At 39.7% G+C, this 25,262-nt stretch overlaps 2 protein-coding genes across 18 annotated transcripts in view; both read right to left on the minus strand.

The window, feature by feature from the left end:
* Positions 1-19,574, minus strand: part of LOC107266683 (kazrin) — a 42,276-nt gene extending 22,702 nt beyond the window's left edge. For 7 of the 16 annotated variants that reach the window (XR_003059400.1, XM_025083937.1, XM_025083936.1 and 4 more), the window contains exons 1-3: positions 7,152-7,600; positions 2,265-2,436; positions 1,574-1,686 (exon numbers count right to left, since the gene is read on the minus strand). Coding sequence is in view for 15 of the 16 variants with exons in the window: in XM_025083937.1 (XP_024939705.1) it covers positions 1,574-1,686; positions 2,265-2,436; positions 7,152-7,154 (288 nt within the window). In the remaining variant the exon portion in view is untranslated. Of the gene's footprint in view, positions 1-1,573; positions 1,687-2,264; positions 2,437-7,151; positions 7,601-12,345; positions 12,366-17,390; positions 17,616-18,313; positions 18,700-19,418 lie in introns of those variants that run through there. The other 9 variants (XM_025083945.1, XM_025083944.1, XM_025083943.1 and 6 more) reach the window with 9 other exon arrangements.
* An 881-nt stretch (positions 19,575-20,455) lies between these two features.
* On the minus strand, positions 20,456-22,416 carry LOC107266684 (glutamyl-tRNA(Gln) amidotransferase subunit A, mitochondrial). Of its 2 annotated transcripts, XM_025083950.1 has the most exons (3): positions 22,218-22,416; positions 21,749-22,134; positions 20,456-21,687 (listed from the first exon to the last, which is right to left on the minus strand). In XM_025083950.1, the coding sequence occupies exons 2-3, from the start codon at positions 21,993-21,995 to the stop codon at positions 20,657-20,659; spliced, it is 1,278 nt and encodes a 425-aa protein (XP_024939718.1). In that variant the 5' UTR covers positions 21,996-22,134; positions 22,218-22,416; the 3' UTR covers positions 20,456-20,656. The 2 variants fall into 2 exon arrangements, with proteins under 2 accessions (XP_024939718.1, XP_015592912.1); XM_015737426.2 differs by having other exon boundaries at positions 21,749-22,415.
* Between the last annotated feature and the right edge of the window lie 2,846 nt (positions 22,417-25,262).

Genomic DNA, 25,262 nt, shown 5'->3' on the forward strand with positions numbered 1-25,262 from the left:
GGTAAGTGAACAGTCTAGTTACTATAAACAGATATTAATGTAAGTTTGAAAATGAATTTTGTTGATTTTGGAAATCGTTGTTGCGGCTCAACAGAGATAGATCGCTTTAGACAAGGAGTAATACATCCGTGAATATCACAATTGGCTTAGAAGTAACATGGTGCAATTATGAAAAATTTATAAGGTTTAAATTTAGATTAATTAAAAATTTGATTGGCTTTGAAAACACCATTAGTCTAAATTGGTTGCGCGGTACAGAAATATTCTAGAATAGCTATGCAGAATGAAACTGTATCTGTTCAGAGCTTTGCTGTCTTTCGTCGCGCGTCGAGCGCGCGTATTGCTCTATTATAGATGAAATACGTGGTGATATCTTTTAATCAAGAAGAAAAAAAAAACGTTCCCCTATGCTCGTTAATACTAATTAACGTAGATTAACACCCACACTCGATATTGTCAATTTTTAAACGAATTTTCCCGACAATTTTTCCCAGCAACACTCAGCCACGTATACGTGCTTAATTGCACGGAAGAGGATATAAGAAAGGAGGCTCAGCCCACTCTTAATTTAAGTGAGGTATCTTTAGGGCTGATTCGCATTACGTCGCCCTGACGAATTTCGCGATTTTTCCATTTTTCCTATACAAAATACAATTTTCAAGCTAAACGCACAAACTCGCCGGTACGACAAGCAATATAAACAATCATTCGACTCTTCCTGCCAACAGTAGTACGTTAAGCTGGTCTGAAAGAGTCTTGAGAGATGCATGGCTTTAAGAATGTCATTATAATTTGTCTTTATCTGTCCCAATAGACATAAGCAGCAGGAAGTCTACAGTTCCTTTCTAGTTCCTCCTTTATCCGATACTCAGCCATACTCGACTTCTCTTAATAAATATTACAGACAACCCAGGGGACGCGTCGACAGCCATAGTGCTGCCTCGTAGCAGTGATAGTAGCAAGTTGAAATGGGTCGAGCCAGGAAGGAGTAATTCTCACGTGGATATGGCTGCAGATGTTATTGCGGATGCGGAGCGCCGGTAGAGTTCGCGGACTGGCAGCAACGCAGTAACAATAGTTTGCAGTGTAGAAGAGCCGTTCATTATTAATGCGCAATGCCGCACCAGGGTTGGTTTAGCTACACGGGAATATATTCGTGGGCGAAGAAGTCTTAATGCCGGAAACGAAATCCTCCCAAAAGAGTCCAGAGGTTAGGTAGGATTGTAAGCCGCGGAACAAGACTTTAATTAAAGCATGACGCCACGCGTCAAATGGCGGCGCCACTGTTCTCAAGAATTTTCATGCACGAGCGCGAAACCGTGTACTTTTTTTTCATAGCATTTAATAAACCACGCATTCATCGCATAACCTGCAGCCATATTTCATCCTGACTCGGTTGACAGGGAACGCTGGGTAAATATCTTTCTTCTCCGAAGGATCATTTGTATTCGCTAACGAGAAGATATGATCGATCGAGTTACGAGATTTTAGGATTACGTTCATTTTCGTTTCTTCCCAATTTCTTCTCTCGTTCGCGCTACTCGGACAAAAAGATTCTTTCCTTTTCACTCACCTGAGCATCTGCAAGGATGCGGCGCATCAAGGCCAGGGTGGGGTGCGTTGTGACGTCATCCTCGAGAGCAAGTACTTCACCTTCCTTGTTCAGGCAGTTCAGACTCTTGAGGGCTGCAACAAATACCACGGATTAGTCGTCGAACCCAACGGCTTACGGACTGTTTTAAGCTCTTCCTTTCGTCCGTTCGTATCGCCAAGTGGATAGCAGACACTTGCCTCCACCGGGAGGGGTCACGACGTATCTATACCCTCTACGTCCCATTGTCAGGCATGACCCAGATACTCCAATTTGAAAATTCTCATTAATTCCATTGCAGAATAATTTAGGTAACGTGAGCCCCGTTTCTTAAAACTTACTACAATGGTACGAGTATGTAGAATATATTTATTATTTATACGGTACATCTAAGAGGCATTATAATAAGCAGCGGTATACCAATAGCACAATGGGGTATTGTAAGTCTACGAGTACAGGTAAATAAAAAGGAAATATGTATTAAAGCTATAAAATAATGAATGATATGTATAATTGTATATGTATACAAGAGGGAGAGAGAAAAAAGAAAAGCAATTAAATCTGAAAGCTCGAACAAGGAAATGTCAACATCAACCACGGAAGTTCCCAATCAATAAACATCCCTCCCCATCTTCCTCATACCAAGGGGTGTACGCCGTTACGCAGGACTCACCTTCTTCGAAGGGCTGTACGCGTTTTGTAAAAGCTCTCAAGAACGCACCTTGAGCTTTCGAAGCGTCCACACCGTTATCGATAGCGGTACTCATTTTCACTGAATGCCAAACACTCGCTTTCAGCTTGCAAGTATCACTTGGAAAAAAGCACTCATCTGCAAGATGGATATCCTATCGAATTGAAATCGGCGTCAAAACGGCATATATATATATATATATATATATATATATTTTTTTTTTTTTCTTCAAATTATTATGTATTTACACGAAAATAAATTTATATCGTAACACTGTTCGATATTGCTCAGTTACGTATCGGCCTAATAGAGCGATTCAAAGTGTTCAACGATGGAATGGAAACTGACCTAACCTAACTCCGGACCTCAGATTATTCTGATCCTACGAATCGGACTCTATACGTCGCTAGCGCAATTAATTATAAAGCTAGGGCGAAACACGATCCGGTGAGTGGCTATTTGCTAAATTGATGAGGTAACGATACCATATACGATCTCTGTGTACTGTATGCATACACATCCTACCTGAATACTGATCTAACTGAATAACCGGTACAAATCCAGTACACGAATTATACGTATTAAACTCTATTCGTCGTACAAATTCACAATAGCTACCGCGATGCATATGTAAAATATTCCTGAATCTGGTTTCTGAAACAGCCTGTAAACAATCCGAAAACTATAGGATTGAAGAGTGGTAGTCGAGGGACGAACTGGAAAATGTTTTTAAATTGTATACCAGGCTGCGAACGAATCTTGTTATACTTTATTACGTTAACGAGTCATTAACTCTGAACACCTATAATTATATTCGGGACGAAGTTAACATCGCTGTAGTAATTTTTACTGTTTTGCTACTGTTTATTCGAGTAAAACGAACGAGTTAAAGTAAATTATAACGGAAACTCTTCTGGGCGGTTCCAGCGGTTCCAGCAGTTCCAGCGGAACCCCACTGGCTATACGTATACCTTTCATTACGGTAGACTAGTGTAATGAGTCTTCATCATGCGATGAATATCGATGTGGTTATTGATTTAAGAGAGGGGCTTGTTATTGCTATAGGAATATCCGTGTCACGTGAAAACGGTAATATACGAGGCTACAGGGTACCATTTTCTACCGAATATCGTACGATCGGCCTCGTTACGTCGGGACGCTGGTCGTCGATCTATATCAGCTTTCAATATTGCATATCGCTCTGTTAAATAATGTCGGGTGGGTTTGCTTCTTGTTGATTCCAGCAGACGCTGCGATCTGTAGGGTGATGTTTCTCGAAATTTTCGGTATAGAAGTATTGTTTATATTACACTGACCAACCGGGTCGATTAATATTGAATCGCGCTGACGTTCGATAAATTTATGTTTTACCTTGTTCCCACTAAATTTCATTACTGCTCATGCTGGCGATACACAAGAGAAATGTGTATAATCGTTTTATCCGTTACTCACAATCTTTATATTTATAACTGACGCTGCTTAGGTAATCGGTATTTTCAAAGTCGTAAGGACACATTGGTTACCCAGGTGCGCCGTCTTCTTTGAAAATTGTTCAAATTCCTTGTAGCAAGAAACAATATTTATTGTGTCGAGCATCTGAGTGGCATATACACTTTTTAGTTGTCGGGGTGTTCGCTTGATTTATTGCGTCACGTGTCGTACGATCTTACTGCGAGGACTAAGTCTCTGACTAAAGTTTGGTAATAAATTTAGACAAGAGAACGCGGACGTAAATGGTTTAAGTTTGACTTTACGATATCTCGACACCTTGATATCCACGCGACATGAAATTCCCTGATTTCCGAATAATTGCGTACGAATATAGCATAGTGTATTATTTGCGGCTGGAAGATGAATTCCATTAAAAACGTTGAATATTTAGGTAAAATCGTTCACGGTCTAGTAATCGCTATTTCAAATCGCGTTCTTCCACTTCGGGTTCAATTTGGTTTTCTCGTTGAAGACGGGAGACGAGTAAATTGGAAAGCGGAGAAAGAAAAAAAAAAATATAGAAAAAAATAAACGTATCTTTTTTTATTCTACCGAGAAAATCAAATTTCCTGAAAACGTCGACGTCGCGTCATTTGCCCAGTGACGTGGGTCAAATCGTAGATCGACCTTTTGGTAGATGACCGATGAAAATTCGCAATCTCAGGATATTACGTTAGTCGTCGACCGACAAGATTCCATCGTTACGCGGGACCAATAGACAGTCCACGACAAAAGTATCGCTGCTCGGTATTATACCAAGTCGCTAAGGTCACGTATCCTCGTACAGAGCAAACGCAATGCCATTTTCACTCCTGAATTCGTACAAAGTTCCCTTAATTTACACGTGTAAAAAATGCATAATACCTTGTGCCTCAGACACGCCCATCTGGGAACAGCGACACTCTCATATACATTTTAATCCATCATGATGACGCAACACGTTATGGTGTTAGACAGCCCTAAAGCGAAGCACACAGTGTGCGGTTAATTCGCAAAATTAAAATTAAATTTCCTGATATCTGCAACAAAGAAAAATACCAGGCACAAATAAAAAAAATTTAATTTGACAAAGAAATTATTTCCCGAAGTCAAATTAAATTTTGCAGAGGTTCGAGGGTGACGCAATACTTCTAAAGAAGCTATACGAGATGTGTCTGCTAATTAACGAAGAAACTACCGAGAAAGTACGAACGTTAAAGGCGTATATATATATATATATATATACAGCAAAGCAAAACAACCCTCGTTTCATTTCGAGGAAGCAGAGATTAAAGGCATTTCATTAATTATGCATTTGCATACTAAAATATCAAGAAAATGAAGTTAACAAGGTTAGCCAGCAAAGCAAAACAACCCTCGTTTCAACTTCTAAAGAAGCTATACGAGATGTGTCTGCTAATTAACGAAGAAACTACCGAGAAAGTACGAACGTTAAAGGCGTATATATATATATATATATATACAGCAAAGCAAAACAACCCTCGTTTCATTTCGAGGAAGCAGAGATTAAAGGCATTTCATTAATTATGCATTTGCATACTAAAATATCAAGAAAATGAAGTTAACAAGGTTAGCTCTGAAATACGTCGCACAATACGTGCATTGTAGCATTGGCAGAGGAACGCCAAAGAAACTCCAAGTTTCCAAGGAAGAATCATAGAGACGCATGAGTGACTATTACACGCTTTTCCTCTCTTGGTTATTACGCGTAACCTATGGCCCCAGGTCGTACCTGTCGTACAGTAGCTAACGCATGACGTATTACACCTTACGCCGCCACCCGTCAAATTTCCAAAGCAGAACTTCTGACACGGCCGTAGTACCCTAAGCCACCGAAATACAGCTAAATATTATCACCCATTTCCCTCGCATTCACCGTAGACAGGTCTACAAGATCAGCCTTGAATATTCATACCCCCACGAATGCCAGTGTCATGGAAACTTACGTTTAAGTAAAAAAAAAAGAACAAAATCCCATTGACTCACATAAATTTCTCCCTACGCTGGATCTACACGGCTACCAGCTAAATTGGCATCTAATTGCAAGTCCGCCTGGTATAGCTAAAGGCAACCACTATGCAAATCGCTATCAATCCTCTGCTTTATATGCAACACCTTTTTAAACGTTATACCTATATATGTACACCCGATTGCATGAAATTACACGCATTTAAACGCGCGCTCGTGATAATTGTTTTATAAAATAATTCTCCCTCGATTATCTCGCCAAGAATTAATCGAGTATTCGTCAGCTGCCAATATCGTTATGGTTTACAAACGCGTGTCTAACGTTATACTAGTATTGTCTGTGGATAAGTAAAACAGTCGCACTGGGTGTAGCGTATACGTATGTATATACGAGAGAATAGAGCACGGATGTATATGCATATAGAGTATATATATAGATATACTGTAGTGGGCGCGCACAGTATACAAAGTTACAGGAAGGCCAGTTATTGGGCGGACAAGAATAAAGTGCATTGCTCTCAAACGGAACATCCATCTAGCTACAAAAGGTTCTCATCCATACGTATCGGAGCGAAGTTACAGGTCGAGTTCATTCGGCCGCGACTTACTACCGACGCAGGCGGTTTGAATGTTGCGCAATGTAAACCAGGGCCAAAAGATTTATGCAATGGGATTGAAGAATGCATACGGGTAGTTACTGACAAATATTTTTTTTACAATTCAGCACTGAGATCGTAAATAATAACACGACGTCATTTTGATATCAACATTTCGTAATATTGTTATCGATTAAATTCGTTACCGTGCAAATTACGTGATCTTTTCTGACGGCTGAGTATACGTATGAGTATACCGGTATTTTAGCAAAAAATATTTAGCCGACTGGAGTTTGGGGATCGAGATTTTAAACCTATTTAGTGTTAATGGCTGCCAAGCTTAGGGCGCAGCTTCCGTTTAAGGTAGACGGAGCTTCAGTTTGCCATCTGACAGATGGAACGATCGACTTCCGGAATGATTAACTTTTTATCGTTCTGGTCAGTTTCAATGGATAATCGTAGCAATTCGATGATTTGAATTTTCACTGTATCTTTGGGATACACGGAGAATCGGTACGGCGATAACGTTATCGTCAATGCAGATACTGTTCATCATCGAATGAAATCCGTTAAAATCTTCATGGCAGATAATGCCAGGGTAGCTAACAGCTAAACTGAATCTTTCTAAGGTAAGTTACGATATGTAATTTGAACACTTGTCACTTGCGGTGACATCGAGAACACGTGAAAATTTTTCTCACGCGCGACTTCTGAAAATACAGTCCAACCTTGAAACATGTAACTATCTATAGATATATAGACAGATACTAAGAACGAGGGAAAAAAACGAGATACAAAAGGTAAAGGAACTTGCCATCCCTATTTGTCCTTATCGTAAGTAGTTCATCGTAAACATGATTAAATTCCGTCAACGTTAAGTTTAACCACTCTTTTCACAGCACTTATGTCACTTTTACGTAAACGCGCAAAAAAATATATTACCGCAGAGTGACGTCGAACCAAATTCTCACGAGCACCGATACGCGAATTTCCAAATACAAAGGATCAAAAATTCCGATCGATCGAGCTGGGATTACGAAGGAACCGGATAAACGGGAGTAAGGAGTAAAAATACAATTACAGGAGGAAGCACAAAATCAATGAGCAATAACACTGAAGCCGAAAGAGGATCGGTAGTAACGAGGGAAGGAGAAAGGAAATATCCTGGGAAAGTCTTTCTTTCGATCTCTTTAGTCAAGTCGACTCGGCGTATAGTGCGAGGATGAAATCTCGAGAGGTCGAGGCTGAACTGTGGATGCCATCGGCACCAACGGCCTGTCGACTTGCAGACCCTTCCAGAACCGGCAGAGAAAACCGGGCGGGAGGAGGGGAGGGGAGAGGGGGGGGGAGAGAGAGAGAGAGAGGAGAGGAAAGAGAGAGACTCGGTTACTCGTTCGAGGGACCAAAAGGTATACCGGATTATTATAGTGGACTTGTCTCCCGGCTGCCTGCTTTCCTCTGCCTCACTGACTGTCTCCTTCACTGCTTAGAAGTTGGCCAGTCCGACTGACTATTTGCTCCATTCTGTTCTTGTCACATTAATTGTCTGGAGTACGTACCATTTAGCATCTTTGCCACGACATAAACGATAAGAGACCATTTCTCAATGTGGTACACGGGTACAACCTGTTTCAATAGTTTTGAGAATCCCTCGAGGAGCTATTCGAATTATTGGATAAATTCAAATAATTATATCTGAAAATGATTTTTTTTAAATGTATCTACGTACGATAGGTACGTTTTTGTATGCCTGTAAAATTTTTTTTTTCTCGACAACCGGACACACTGATATATTATACTTGGTTCTAGAAACGGGAAATAACTGCAAGGACTCGCAAACACCTGAGCCAGCATAGTATATTGTAACTCTGGCTACCTGATGCCAAACAATACGGCATTGTGTCTCTCTGGCTTTTATGTAGAAATCTGTATGAGTATACGGCTCATAAAAAATAGACACTCGGTATACGCGCGCGACTATGTGCTAAGGTAGAGGCAGCAGTATCGTGTTACATTAACTTGGGATATAATTTCTTTTTTCTAGGGCACGGGTTTTACGGTCACTTAAATTTTTATTAGAAAATATTAATTGTGTATTTAGTGGCTTTTTTTTTCGTATAATGACGTGTTGGAGTAAATATGGCTGATAATAATATTGTTAACCAAATCATAGGCTCGATTGTTTTCTTTCTGTCTCCCGACCTTACTCAACGTTAAAGCAAAGAAAACGATAATCTCCGGGTTACGAGTGATAAACTTTTTACGAGGGAAACTTAACGATCCAATCAATATGTATCGAAAACCAGTGGCGTGCGGACCGTTACGTATGGAAAACTAAACACGCGAAGATGCACGTCTCGTTGATAATGTGATTAGAGTAAAATTGAAAAATGATTTGTAAAATTTTTTTTTCACGTTACAATGACACTGTAACGAGTTATGGAGCTGGTGAATGGTTTTTGTTAGTCTGTCGCTTTGTTTCCGAAAAGACACGGTATACGATTCGAGCAGGATCTCAAATGGAAGCAAATAGAAGTGACCACAGACCTGGAACATCGTGCTGGGTTTGCGGCAGATGTTAACCCGACGATTTAAAAAATCCACAGCTGTCATTCCAGGCAGAAACTTCACGCAAGGAAACCGGCCTGAGGAACTCGAGATAGGAAGACACCAGGATCTGTTACCGTCGGGTTCGAGTATCCACGTGGGTGCCTGCGCATCTGTCGATGCTGTCGAACCCGTGAAAATTTTTTCTCAAATACATTTGCCACGCCCACCGAACAACTCGACAGAAAAACATTGAATACTTGTACAGAGTAAAAATAACAATGAATAAATGAAGCCAAGTAGCAAAAAATTTTGAAATTTTTAAAATCATTCACCCGATAACAAAACAACCCGACTGATAATAATTTTCAATGGTACGTAAAATGTCTGAGTAGTTGCGATATAAAAATATAAAGCAGGCGCATAGTGAAAATAATCTACATAAAATAAAGGGAAGATTTTATTTCATTGACTCGATACCGTTACGAACAACCGCGCATGCGCACAGGTTAACGCTGGCTAATACGTATAGGTGTACAATTTATGAATATAGAGAGGGCGACATATGGGTCGCTGGAAACTTCCTCGCATATGAATACGTTTGGGAATTTAACGAGATCCGGTAGCCCATTGGGAAGCCGCCGCTTCGCAGTTGCCAGCCGGTCGAATCGTTCACAGGTATCTCGGGAAATCTTAATTTCCAGTCTGCTCCATTGCGCGCGTTAAGAAATCCCATATGCCAATTGACGTTGTCATTCCAGAACTCTAACTTCCCGGTCGTTAGCGATTCAGCGTACTGAAGTTAGTTGTTTAATGAGAAGCCAACAAAGTCAGGCTATGTAAATAAGTCATCCGTTTGTCAATACGAGAATTAGGGGCTATTAGTAGCGCCTAACCTCTTTCGGTCAGGACTATATATAACGAATCGAAACAATTACTTGATACGTAACTAAACATATTTTGTACAGTGCCAAGAGTGGCTGAACGGCAAGGGTACGGAATCTTCCTGGCCGGAAATGCAAATCAGAAAAGATCCTGACACCAGGTGGAAGCCCATTTCAACAATGCATCACCTGCTGCGGCAGCACCAGCCGCCGTACTGAGGCTTTCTCTAGAGATGAGATGAGAGCTTTTACGAATTTCTAATCGAGACATTCCAATACCGTGTAGCACTGGACTTTCTACTCCATTGTACGAATATCGATCGCACTTCTAGAACATCCATTATGAAGTTCATGTGCTTTTGATTTCACTAGTCACTTGCGAGAACGCGAACCGTTCCTTTCGTTTTTATTCTTCATTTTCACTATTTCTTTTCATTTTCAACCCAACTTCCCTTCTCGCTTTTTTTTCATCTTTTTTCGCACGCTTTCGCGGCTTCCTCTTTGTGACGTCACAAAGTCCCACTTTTTCACTTGTATAACGCAGCTCCGCTCTATCCGCGTACTGTTATTCACCAACGAAATCCCACCCCCAGGCGAAACGAACCAAAATAATAATAAAGCGCATAAATAATTACCCTATTTGTGTATAAATAAAGGCAGTTCATCGGAATAACGTCAGAACAGCATGATTCACCCAGCAACAGACTCGCCCCTCGTGGTTTGATTAAATTTACAATAAACGAAAAAGAAAAAAATTCGCAAACTTGTAAAGAAGCGAGGCAAGTTTTCCCTGAATTCTCTCACGAGAATGCCCCAGGAGAAAATCGACTTTCGAGACAGCCTGTATATACCGTACAGACCATAGCAGCGGAGTATGAGGGGGTCACAAGGGTTGGATAGCTCGTCACAGGGGGTAGAATACACAGTACGTATACCGAATATGTATATAGATACGTATATACACAGGGGTGGTTAGGGGTGAGTTTTCGAGCAGGGGTGGACGAACGCTGGTGAATGAACCGCGCGACGTCGTGCACGTGACCAGCCGACAGTCGAGTTTCTACCCAACCCTCGTACGGCCCAGTCCCCAACCACCCCTCCGAACCTCAGCCAATCCCCTGTTCAAATCCTCTGCGATCCAGGAGTTCTCCCGCAAGTCCCATGACGTGTGCCGCGTGTCGTCGACTGTACGTTGCGTACCAGTCCGAAGTAGCCACCCCTTCGGATACACGTCATTGCAACGTATTTGTCTTCGCGGGTCGCAAGGCTGACTCGAGTCCAATAATACTGATGGAATAAAGTTATAACTCTAACCTAGAAGGACTGCCGACTTCAAGCGACTAATTCATGACATACGCCCAGGAGGACATAGCCACCGCGCATGCGCATTGCTCACGCAGACTCGATCCTAACTTCAGACTATACATAGAGTTTCGCACGTCATTAAGATTCCGTTCTCGTTACCTAGACTTTCTGGGCCTTTCAAAAAGTTTTGGTAACCAGAACAGACCTATTGTCGAGTACCCATAACAGACGCTATATGTGTTTCGCTTGGCTGCTCCGTCGAAGACGTCATTGATACCACGCCAATTTCACTTCCGACACGAACCCGTCAAGATAATGGAGCCACTCTCGGTTATGCTCGACGCCCTGCACGATATATTCTCATTAAATTGCTCCGACAACGAGTAAACAGTTTCTACGAGACAGGTATCGTGTGTCAGATCGTAGAAAAGGGATCCTACTACCTTCGAAGGTTAGACCAGCCAATTTCACTTGATGGACCCAAGCGCCAAGAAGAAGCCTACGCAGTATTGAATAACAGATGACAAATGAACAGTGGAACATTGTAAAAGCGCAATATACCCTAGAGTGGTATACCGTTCGGTGTCTCCCCGCCTGAGCTCTCGTTCTCTTTATTCCCCTGGAGTCCTGCGCCATCCTCTTTCTCTACATTTAGTAAGCTCTATGCGCGATGAGTTATTTTCGAAACGTCCTGTACACCGAGGGCACCCCATTCCTGGATATTGATTTAGTATTACGTGCGAGTCCTTCGCTATACTTGGTGCCCGTTCTACGAGTCCCGTTTCTCGCATTTACCGAGTGTCGAACGACTCGAACTCGAGCTTTTTCAAAACGGATCCAACAATGAGCGAATACAATAGGGCCAGAGGGTCGCGAGTAAGCATCTCGCCCATTCTGCCCCGCTCGTCCCTCCAACCCCTTACACACGGTCTCCCGTGTTGTTTCCACCGCGAATACGGCCTGCTTACGTCATGCAGGCCAATGCGTAAGCACTTAAAGATCCGTGCGTACACACGCACCAGACAATATCACTGTTTCCTTTTGTGCTAAGGATTTCACCATGTTTTTTAAGGACCGACAATATTTTAATAGGTTACGCTTGTTACGAGCTTCCCGCGTGGCTTATCAATTCGTTCTAGAAATAATAAATTATCTGGAGTAGGGTACGAAGGAAGGTTTACATTTTACATAGTACACAAAAGCCTACGTGGTGCGTAGCTTTATCGTCTGTTGAAGTGCCGAACTGCCATTTTACACGTATTTCGTATTTACCGATCTTGGTGCTTATTCATCTCGAGTATCAAAGTCAGGATCGTTGCCAGAGATGTGCTCGAATTCACAGCTGAGTCTAAAACACATATTTTGACTGGTGACAGAATGCGCCTTAGACTTTCTGGATATCCAAGAGTCGCATATCTTATTTCCATTACTTTTACACGATCTTATGTTTATTTACTATGTGCAGTATAAAGTGTAGCATAAAATACATCATTCTAAGACGGACTCCAATTTCTTTATTAGCGTGTCGCGCAAGATAAACAAGCTTATTGCATCGAGTATCGACGTAAATAGGTGAAATAATGGCTAAGGAAATAGAATAGAAATGGCAAATGTCGATAAAATTTGAAATTCATTGAAATTCGATGTAAACGAGAATCTCGTATTATACATAATCAGATAAATAAAATTTACTTTTGTAAATAAATATTTTAACCGACAATGATGCATCCCGAAACTTTTTGCTGTATAAATGACATCTACTTTTTTGCCATGCAATTCTTTTCATATAATTCAATCGCAAGTGAGGTTGGATTTTCCGATGTTTCATGCTTTGTTTACCCAGTATACGTATAACTTAGAACATAAACCTTCCTAGAGTTCCAGGGCTCTCGTATCTGATCACGTAGAAAGGCGACGGTCCGTGAAAAGAGCCTCGCCCAATATTACCAGGAGGACATGCGAATCAGACGATGATCAACCAGCCAGAAATCCAATCAGCCGACGGGCTGTGAAAATATGTAACAACGAGCGACCTCAGGATATCAGATATAACGAAATTTTCATGACACGTCTTTATGCCTATCGTCGCCATGGACAAAATCCACGGATCATTTATTACAGGACCGAGGATACTCAAGCGTAAATAAAAAAGTTCCTCGCGAATAACGGATGAGCGACTATTCGTTATTCCTACAAGACTCATTTGCTCCTGTACTTCGACCGTAAGGTGATCGATCCTAGGGAGATCGATTCGATCGATTTACTTGTCGAAGTAATAAGTCGCAATTTTTTGGTTTCTCTTTTCTCATGGTACCACAGATTTAGCAAACATCAAGCACGACTGATTGTGGGTATCAAGAGAATTGAAGCGGGGAGCAGAGGGATGCATTTTAATATACAGCACAGCTATACTACAGGTACCCATTCTACTTTTGCTTAATTGTAAAAAATTTTTTTCACCCGGTCAAATTTTTTAATATACATATATATCAATATTTACACGTGCTATTTGAGCTTAGGCTGAGTATTCGTAAATAGCTGTTGATTGGCAGACCATTTTTCACCGGATACAAACCTGTTTCGACTATATGCTTCGCTGGTAATTGTGCTAGGAAAATAGTATCTTTGAAATGCAATACCAAATGCTACTCGATATGCTCAACGTACATTGGACTTGACACCTAGTGCAAGCTCTCATATATATATATATATGTATATATATATACATATATATATGAATATCAACAGTCCACATACATCGGACATACTAGAAAGACCTGAGTAGAAGGACGAGAGGTAGAAAGTTAGAAAGAGGGAGAGAGAGAGAGAGAAAGAGAGTGTGACAGAAGGAGAGAGGAAATCGTGCACGTAGAAAGAGCCTGCGGGATGAAATGGAATGGGGCTGGAGAAGGGATGGTAAGGCGGTTTGGTTTGGGGCTGGAGTTTTGGTTTGGGTCTGGGGCAATCCGCCCCCGCAGGGGCGTAACGACGAGGGAAGAGGCAACGGATCAATACTCGGATGGAGTGCAGGGTGCAGGGAAGACGAGAACTCGGCTTCTCGGAAGGGAGATCGTCCGGCCGAAGTTTACCGGCATCGAACAAGGGTAGATCGGCTGGAACCGAACCGACGGTGGCGCACTCTACCTGTGGCTCTGAACTCTCAACGTGTCTCTGAACCTCCACCTGATACTCGGTTAGAGTGGGTATGATAGATGTTTGCGAATAACTTTGCGTAATATCTAAAGATGCTTAATGGACCGTGATCTATACCGTACAGTCGGTGTAATACAAACCTCAAATTGAATAAATCTGGACCACTTAGATGGATGCTGCGCAATCGACGTTCTGAATATTCATATTCATTTTTCTTTAGCGATATATGTATATATACCTTGCTGAAAGCTTGTTTCATCCTACCCACAATGCACTACCGTTATATCCACATTGGCTGAGATCGATTAATCTCGATCTAATATCGACGTGAAATATTGCGATTTAAAAATTGTATGATTGGGTGCGAGTCCTCAATTGGGTCAACCGGTTGGTTACGGGACAATCGAGGTCTGCCTATAGTTTGTAATCTGTGGCTGCTAGTTGACTTTGTCCTTGTATCCGATGAACGTGCAAGATTTTCCCCTTGTGAATTTCGTGGGAGATAACCAGGCGCTTAAAAAGCAACGTCGACGAGCGGGAAAGCCCGGCGTGCGTCACAGAATTGCCACTAACAAACTCACCCTAAAATCTCCCTTTCCTTTATACCGTCTTGGTCCATGCGTGCTCGCCCTTAATAATGGGTCTTATCTAAGAAGGCGAGGAGATTCCGTTACAATGCCGTGAAACCGCCGATTACCGATCTGGACACTTTACCCATTACACCGTAACACGGCCCCCTCTATCACCCCCTCCCTGTCGCTCTCTTCTCGCAACGTGTAGTTCGCATGCGAACGCCCTATGGAAAACCCCTAGTTAAATTAATTACTAGGTACGTATTCTAAATGAATTGCTACAGACTTGATAAGGTCAGAAATTGGAGTAATTGTAAATTAAAAAAAAAAAATAGTCTTGTTAATACCAAAGGGTTCGTTTTAAGCTTGCCTTTAATCCTCCACTTGAGATTAAAACTCTGCACTTTGAACTGATCAATGTTTCCGTTAAAGCAAAAACGTAAAAATGTAATATGTCGGTATAATACGTAAAATCGTCTGCATATTGTCATTGGGGATAAAGCCGTCAACGTCTAAAAATATATCGATCGTTGTCTAATGATTTAGGCAAATTAATATACGCGGTACACATAAGAAATACATTATCAATGTATCCTATCCTCATGGATATTATTTTTCAAAGGTTTGTACCCACCATTCACTCCTGGTAACACATGACAAAATAATACTGAAGTGAGGAACCTTACGCGACTCTGAAAAATATCTCGCATTACTAATCACCCCACTTCTAGTTCACTTCTCGTATAGTAGGAAAAGCCTTGCAAAATGCACAGAACACTTGGAACATGAGTTATTCCGTATTTGTCAGAGGGGAGTTTAACGAAAAATTTCAAAGGTAGAATATCATCCTCGAAAAAGCTAAGCTCTCTTCTCAAAAGTATAATAACAATAGCCAATAACACATGCACCGTATGGAAAATTTCACACGAGACTTTCTAACAAAGATAACTCACGTATACCCAACTCATTCACCTTCCTCGTCCCATTAAATTCAATTCCAAAATTTATATAGAATTTCATCATCACGAAAATTCGTGCAGGTACAGAGGTTGTATCCTGAATAAATGATATTTGTAAATTTATATGAAATTTAACGCAGATCATTTTGTACCTATTTTCAAATTACAGATACACATCCCATAGGCATACCTAGTAATGACACTACTTTGATGTATTTTCCCTCTGTCGTATTCCTGTGATGGCATTTCACAGCATAAAACATTCATTTGGACGAAACGAGGCCATTGGTGGACATAACAGCATGAAAATGGAAGGCTATGGAATAGGACTAGGCGCACTGTGGAACTTGCGAATCAAGAGTGCTATTGTTACCCTTGATAGCTAGGTAGGTAATTGGCCCAGGGGGCAATCAACCGCCATTGATTCCTGTGAATCAACCTCTCTTACTCAGTCACTCATTTACTTTCCCTCTGACTCTGTCTCACTCTCAGGTCCACTAACTCTCCCTATGAGGATCACTCAATCTTTATCACATGAGCCGCATGTTTGCTCATTGGCTAACCAAGCGGGGGTTAATATTTCCGTGACTGAATAGCCGCTTCGGAATTCTCGGATCAATCACGTACGCATTGCCAAAAACGGTTTGCAGTTTGACCCCAGTCGTTATCCAATTAGCAAATCCCTCAATGCCTAAAAATGAATATACCGACAAAACTTTTCTTTTTTTTTCTCAACAATTCATGAATTTCCAGGAATTCGAATTTTTCTGTAAAAACAGAAGGAGAAAAGGCTCAGGCTCGAAGAAAAATTCCATCGCGTGACTACAGGAAGGTTCTCATTGGCAGCAATTCAACCGTTCTGCATAATAGAGAGGACGATGAATTTCACAGCGTTAAATATGAACGCTACTGCGTTCCTACATTCCGAAAGATCCTATACGCTGCAACCATTTTGGAATTTCCGAGGGGAATCGCAGCGTTTTGGCAAGCAGGTGTTCCAGGGTATTCGACGTGGTCCTTTGTTCGCAGTTCTACGTCTGGCCCTTTGTCAGCCGATCTACGGTACCTACTCGATTTTAAGTAAACCTATGCCTGCAGCCTAGTATTCACGAAGCGACGTGTCGCGACGGAACGAAGCATGCGGAAGTGGTCGGGGCGTTCAAACGTGAGGGGAAGTGGCGACCCAGTTCGCGCACGTGGGCGCAGTCGATTAAAAGACCGACACAAAGCGAACGATCATGGCTACACGAGCGTTTTTGCACGGTACTCTCTAGACCAATCCTACCTTATACTCCTCTGCTAACTAACAAACTACCTACATAGCGTCGGTACGCTTCATGACGTCCAAACGTCCGTTGACATTCTACAAAACGAAAGGAACAATAAACTCGCCGTACTCATCCTCGAGACGCAATAACAACTTTGTCTTTCATAACGATGATTACTGATGAGGTTGCAGATTGTTAAATAACAAACCATTTTATAGACGAGTTAAAAATTTTCAAGTGAAATTTCACGACTATTATTAACCATCCGTTATTCTCGTTCTCCGAGTGTAAAATGAGTCTTTGCAATAGACAAAAAGCTTGGGCGGCCATGACACATGGAAATTTTACGGACGTCATACACTCACCAAGTTCGAGTACATTCGCGTAGAGGAACCAGAGTAGCCATCTAGCCCACAGAAAAAGTCTTCTTCTTGGTCGCTGATCATTCACTAGGGTAAAGAACATGGCGCATGCGAGGACGAAACGTCTCGAGGAAGCAGCAACCGTTCGCATGACAATACGCGTAGCACTGACTGGCCCACATATTAGTTGGCTTTAGTATATCGCGTTCACATAATGGCCACCGACATATCCCCTACTTTAAGTCGAATGAGTGACGCCACTAGTAATTACGACGGCCCGGATGTCGCACTTGTACTACCCGCAAGTAAATTTTGACGTCATCCAACTGACGATCTGTACCCACGACCTAATCATCAATAGGCATACCGATGCCAACGCCGACGTCGCCGCGCCGTCTGCTCTCACTGAATACGTAATGTGTCACGATACGACGTAGGATTCAAAACATATGTATGCGTAGACATGACTTAGATGTATCTTCCAAATCTGTCACAAAATCGAGAAACATTGGAGAAATAAATTAAATACCTTTTTTTTCCAAACAGGAAATCATTTTTAAACGTCATTGTTCAGTTTTCATCAAACTGATTTAACGATTTTCGTAAGTTTGTAATAATCTAACAATTCTTACGACACAAAATTATATATAGATTCATTATTTTTTTGCCTGCAAATTCACTTACCAGATGGAGTAGAAAAAAGTCTGGGACGTTATAGGTCATAATTAATTTAACTACCAATCATAGATGGGATTAAAGTATTAATTGCTAGAAAAAAAAATCATTGACAAAATCACTAAAGCGATGACAATATTATCTACAGTGATGTAATGACTCCGAAAAGTGTAGGTCGGGCAAAAAATATATAAACCATTCATTGGCAATGGATCAACTAACTGATGTCAAGGTTAAAGGTTCAAACTTACCTCTTTGATCGATACTTCCACTTGAACGTTCAGACACTTCAGAGTCTCTGCCAATTCGCACAGTCAATCTATTCCATGTTAAAAAGTTTCACGGTTGCCACGCCAACCAAACACTGAACGATCACACTGCACTATGCATCGATCCGAATCCAAGTCGCGAACAGTAACCTCAAATGTCGCAGCTGTCCGGTAGCTGTCGAAATAGCCTTTAACGTACCGATTATATATATTAATTCCGTGATCTATCAATTCTATTTAGGAAGAGCCTCTTTCTGTCAAAAATCTGCACCATTACGTTCTTTGAGCACTTAACCTTGTTAACATATCGGATTCTCAACCCCTATGCAAGTAGATCAGGTATCTCAATCCGTCGCGGCAGTTTAACACTGTAATTTAAACTGATCAGTTAAATTTCATGGGTAAAAAGATATCAGTGATAATTAGGTACTTAGAACGTCGCCATTATCTCTATAGAATATACTATTCCGCCCGTAAACGTTTCCTTTGTCATTCGATTATGCTTTTCAACGCTTGAGATAGTGCCTATGTAACGAAGAGGATTCGCAAAAGAATCTCAGTCCCTAAAGTCTTTTTATATTATACTCCATTCATACAACTCGTCATACTGATATCTACGTAGAACATACGAAACGAAGAAGATACTTTGAAAATAGTAATTGTACTGTATATAATTAACAAAAATATAGCCTATTATTTTAGCGGATTAGAAATTATCAATGGAGTGTCGTTTATTAAAATTCTTATGCATCTTGTATACATATCTTTTGAGTTACACCTTTACTCTTAGAGTTCAAGTGTAAACCGATTATACATGAAGAAAGCCAAAGAATTCGCAAAAAAATGTGTCTAAAGCGTATCGAAACACCTATCAAATTACATAGGTGACACGAATACAAGAATCAGTGTAAAAAGCTCGTATTACAAGAGGCCACTGCCTTTAGTCATACAGTTCCTAAGTATCAAAGTAATTTAAAAAAGGAGTCAATATCCTTTGCGTTTTAGCAATTATTGCGCACTTGTAAACTTGAATAGCGATTCGAGTCTATTCGAGTAAAGTCGTGTGTAACCATATTGAATCACTCACTGAAACTGATTCTTCGGTCGATCAATTAAAATCAACAGAATGCTATAAAAATCAGCCGGAATCGGAAATCCGTAAGAAAATTTAAAAGCACCGCGACGGTTACGTCCACACTTCGTGCAGGAAATCCTGTAAAATCACCTCTCAACGTAACGACGACTTTTATACAACTGACGTGCAGCGCCAGACCACAACCTAACAGCCCCAGCCCGGGTCGACGCATGCGTCCCTACCACCCTATGCCCAACCCTGTTTCCCAGCCTGATCATTCATTTCCAATGTCATCCCTTATACTAATCATATCCTGAAAATGTACACCATCCACCCTAAAACACCTTGGCATATCACCTTAGCCGTATAATGGATAGGACATCATTGAATACGGTTTAATATTTCCAATGGTAGTTTATTATTAAATATGAAAATTGAACGTATGTAAAGTTCCTGATACCCTTGATCGTCCAACACTAAATTAGTGGATGACATTTGTGTAATGAATTATTATTTGGATAGAGTACGAGTTTCAATGACGTTATAACACTAAACTTACTTTACTCGACGAGACACGGCCTGATTATTCCGCCAATGGTATTCTAAGATACAGTCAATTGTGCTCCAGAGTACAATGACTCATGTGCATCAGGACCATCTCAAATAATAATGTATTGGGGATGTAAAATACGTACTTAAATTGTTCCCGTGTTCCTATTGTTATTGAACACAACGCAGATATGCGCGACCGACGGAAAAGACATATTATCATATGTAACTGCAAAATACAGAAATGAATGTATTTAGCCATAAGTAATACATGTTGCGCGTAGCTTCAATTAAATGAGATATTTTCTTTGTGAGTTGAATCGTTATAAAAACGTCAGCGTTTTTTTAGTACAGCTCTATAACCGGGGGATATTATTTTAACTGTTAATAAGATTTACTTTATGAGAAGTGATTACCTGTATAGTCACGTATTACTTTCTGCAGTGGTGACTGCTTGAAATAAAAACATAAAAACACAAAGATTTATGGTCTCTAACTCGTAATGGATGAAATATTTTTAATGCATAGAGACTTGAATATACAAAATAGATAAATATGAGTAATAAATCATACCTATGCTGAATATGTTTATTTTTATTTAAACATATGATTGAAGATTGATGTAATTTTTGTAATGAAAGTTGTATACATAAGATATGTATTAAAATAAATACGTCTATTTACAATTTATGTACAAGGCTTCATTTTAACAAATATGTATCTTTTAAGGTAAGTTGTGGAAATTGAACAGCTTGTTCAATCCACTTGGCTATAGTAAGTAATCTTTGTTCATGAAGAAATGGAGCCATAAGTTGAAGAGATATAGGTAGTCCTTTTCTGGAGATTGTTGTTGGTACATTTATAGCTGGTATCCCTGCCATATTAGCTGGTTGCGTACAAAAATCTTGAATGGAACATTGAGTTTGATTATCAGAAGAAGTATATTCTGAATAAAGAGGAGCATCAGAGAGGGTAGTTGGTGTAAGTAGGATATCCACATTGGAATCCCACACGGCATTGAAATCATTTGATATTAATCTGCGCATCTTCATTGCTTTAACGAAATAATCATCATAATTTTCTTGAAGCAAAAAATAATTTCCTGCCAATATTCTACTTCTAACAACATCATTGAAACCTTCGCTTCTACTTTTAGCATAAAGTGCTTCCGTTGAGTAATTTTCATCAGCTCTTAGACCATACTCTATGCCATCGTATCGTGCCATGTTACTGGCAACCTCACACTGATTAAGAATCGAATAACAAACAATGGAATATTTAGTGTGCGGTAGAGAAACAGGAATAACTGTAGCACCAGCTTCTTTCAGATGACATGCGACCTTGTCCCAACACGATTCGACTTCTTCACTTAATCCTGGAACACGATACTCTGTAGGAATACCAATTCTCAATCCTGTAATGTCAACGGACTCAGGTAACTGAAACTGCATATAATCTCTTTGCAACGTAGTTGAATCAAAACTATCTGGTCCAGCTATAGCATTAAGAATTAATAGAACGTCATCTACGTTTCGAGTAATTATTCCAGGCACATCCATTGAATTCACTAATGGTATAAGTCCATGGCGTGATACTAAGCCATAAGTTGGTTTTAAACCAATTAGTCCACAATATGATGCAGGATTTCTAGTAGAACCACCAGTATCAGATCCTATGGCAGCATAACAAGTTCTTGTTGCCACAGCAATTGCTGAACCACCACTGCTACCACCTATATTGAATACCATTTTTTAATATAGAAGTATAAATATTTGGGAAACTTTATGCCTTACCTGCAATGTACCAATCATCTTTTCTGAGTGGTGACATATTTAGACTTGTTTCCTTATGAAAATCATAAACATAATAATTCAAGATATCAGAATTCCATAAATTTTTAGTTGGTCCGTAATAAGAATCTACAGTGCCTGAACCCATAGCAAATTGATCTAGATTTGTTTTTCCAATAAGAATTGCTCCAGCATTTTTTAATCTATTATAAACAGTAGCATCATATTCTGGAATAAAATTGGCTAGCATTGGAGATGCGCATGTAGTACGCTGTCCTTTGGTACAGAAATTATCTTTGATAGCAACAGGAATTCCATCGAGTCTTCCAAAAGATTTTCCCTCATTATGTCTTTTATCTGCATCTTGTGATTGTTTTTCGGCTAGATCACTGGTTATTGTAATGTATGCGTTTAGCGGTTTAATACTTGATGTTAACTTAAGAACAGATTTACAAATCTCAGAAGGCCGTACTTCACCCGAATTAATTTTCTGGCTCACTTGTTTTATAGGTGCTGACAGTATTTTATTCATATTTCTAACAAAATTATTCCTTTACATCGAGCTAATAATGTAAATAACCTCAAACCGGTATATTCAATCTTAACAAGGTTTGGTTATGTTTGCATCCATTATCAACAGTCGATAAAGAGACGAGTTAAATAATGAAAAAAATTCAGTGTAAGAAATAGTGCCACCTACCAAAAATTCAAGATACAAGTCAGTAAAGAAGAAAATGATAATATACATTTTCAACTGCGTTTCAATCTTGAAATCTAATGACGAATTTCTCGAAGTTCAATATATCATGAAATCGGAAAATATTTTGCATGGACTTCATCCAACAGATAGATAATGTTTAATGCTTGCCAGAAACAATAACCAAATGACAAAGTACGAGGAAAGATATGTGGCATAGCCAAGGATAACGGCACCTTCGCAGCTATATTCGACTAGTCGTACGTGTCGAAAAAATCGAGAAAACTGGGCTCCTCGTTGGTCATATTCCCGAGCTTTCCGACAATAGCCCACCAATCTCGAAAGGCGCCGTACAACGTTACAAATTTCTATATAGCATTTTATAGCACATATGTATATTACAACGAGTATAACAAACAAGCGCCAATATCATGCTAGTCACGTTTGTCAGCATGCCCAGAAAACATGAGTGAGAAAATCAACAACCTGTGGACAGATGGCCAAATCCTATTTTGCGAAATCATCAAAACTATGGCATGTATTTGAAAATACAATGTACTCTTTTGTTCTCTCCGTCATTACACAGTTGGATTTTATCAATCTAAGAATAAACATTTTTCACAATCCCAATGAACCTTCTTAAACAGCCATCAACAGATACACCTTGGTACAACTGTAAAATCTTCGACAGCTTTCAATATCCCGTCGAAATGATTTCAGCAGTTATTTGCAGAATTTTGAAAATATGGGTAAACAACGTAAAATCTAACGCACTCTTCCCTATGATGTATGCAGATATATGTATCTAGGTCATTCCAGTATAATTACATACCAGACTGTATTCTAACTGATTGTACTCAGTTTATACTTATAGTTTTAGTATTTAGTATGCTCTTTGCTCGTACATTCGTCTTGACAATTTGCCAGCCTATATATCCCGTGGGCGAATAAAAACATAGGAGTTAAAAATTAGGCACTCTAATATGCGTGTTTAGACGTCGATAGTAAATACTAATTATATCTCCTTTCCCTTTGGGCGATGAATTTTCAATAATGGAAAATTAACAAACATATCGAGCCAGCGAAACATTTATGAGCTTATAATAGCGATGAAATTTTAACGGCGCAGTCACTCTACACGACTTAATATTTATACATCTTCCTGGAGTAATATTCGATAAAACTGATGATACAAACTAATTTATTACAGATATAGAATCAAACTATTGAATATCAAACTCGTGAGTGGCGAGAAATTAGTGGTGGGATTATTTATTCAAGAATTGGCTGTACTAAAACAGTGTCCCTGGAAGGCCTGTAGAATCTCTTGGGGTCTGTAAAATTCGAATAAATCAGTCCCTTGGATCCTCGATATTATCGACATTTCCTAGAATCCCTAAAAATTTCGCGGTATTAATTCATTGCTTATATTTTGAATCTTTACGTCGACGATGCAGACATTTCTTATTGGAAGAATCAAACTTTTCAATTGTTCTACGAAAAATACAGTCAGCCTAATGGCATTTACTGAATTAGAATTACAGATTGTATTTTATTTTTGCCTTTCCTTAAGTAAATAAAGTGAAATAGGATGTGGAATATTCTAATTGAAATGTTAAATCTCTTCTTTTGTTTTTCTATTCATTTATCATTTTCAAGGAAAGCTAAACCAAAATTGTCTAACTGCATGGAAAACGGCAAGTTATTATAAGATTAGCTAATAAACGTTGCTTCCTTCGACTAATTTTATGAATTATGTACTCCAAAAAAGCAAATGAATCTAGAATACTGCGCACTGTCGCATATTGTCAAGTTGCCCGGAAATCGTTGGCAAATTCTGAGAATTCGATGAAGGAATTGGTCCAAACTGGTCCGAGTCGAATGATTTCTTTGCAAAAAAATATGTCCAGTCACGGTACATAAAGTCCTATGCCAAAACCCTGAACAACATGTTGACAAAATACGAGGGCTAGTATACTATATGATTCAAGATAAAATAAAGAATTTAATAAAAATTCGAAAATAATCTGCATCAAATTCTAACTGACCCTCGAGTGATTCTTTACAGTTTAAGTAGAACCGAAAAATCTGCCAATTTCACTAAAGAACTCACGTGCTGGCTCTTCTTAAGATCCATGATACGATCATAAATCCTAAATAATAGATCGAAATCACTATATACGTATACCCATACCTATTTACGCGAAAAAATAATGTTTGCAGGGCAAGCATAAATAGCATCGGTAAAAAACCTGTCAGAACAGCTGGATCGTCTATCAGAGAGACATAAATTTCTTACTTTACAACTTTACTCAACCGGAAGTATGCACAACTTCCGTTGTATCAACCTTTTCTCACGAAAACAGAAATTGCGCGACATATTCAATACGTAAGCATATTCGATAAATCTCTTCGCTATGAGGAACATATGGTCAATTGACCGATTGCCTTAAATTATACTGTTCTAAGATTGACAGATGCGCAAACAAATTCTCTATTAATATGTCAAACGCAGAAATTAGTCCTTGTCATTGAACAGTATGTATCACTGTCTCCTGTTTCTAAAAAATAGAAAACGTCATTCCAACAAATAATTTGTTCCCATTCCAAGCATAGCAAATACCTAAGTCAAACTATTCTAAAGATCGTTATAAATGTCACTCTCATTCCGACGTTTTCGTCCTATAGCAATACAGACGTTACTGGCATTTCCGTAACATTATTTTTCTCGTATAGCTGGCTTCCGAATCGAATAAGCTCCGGAGTCAGCTTTCATTTAGAGCTTTTGGTTTGCGTCGACACCACAGCTCTCCCCTTGGA

Source organism: Cephus cinctus, unplaced genomic scaffold (assembly GCF_000341935.2).
Source record: "Cephus cinctus unplaced genomic scaffold, Ccin1 Ccin1_scaffold0330, whole genome shotgun sequence".
Taxonomy (NCBI): domain Eukaryota; kingdom Metazoa; phylum Arthropoda; class Insecta; order Hymenoptera; family Cephidae; genus Cephus; species Cephus cinctus.

Excerpts from the sequence above, each read along its gene's own strand:
- LOC107266684 (XM_015737426.2), bottom strand. The coding sequence starts at position 22,277 with ATGAATAAAATACTGTCAGCACCTATAAAACAAGTGAGCCAGAAAATT. Across the intron at positions 21,688-21,748 it reads AGATGATTGGTACATTGCAG|GTGGTAGCAGTGGTGGTTCA; the intron begins GTAAGGCATAAA and ends TATTCAATATAG.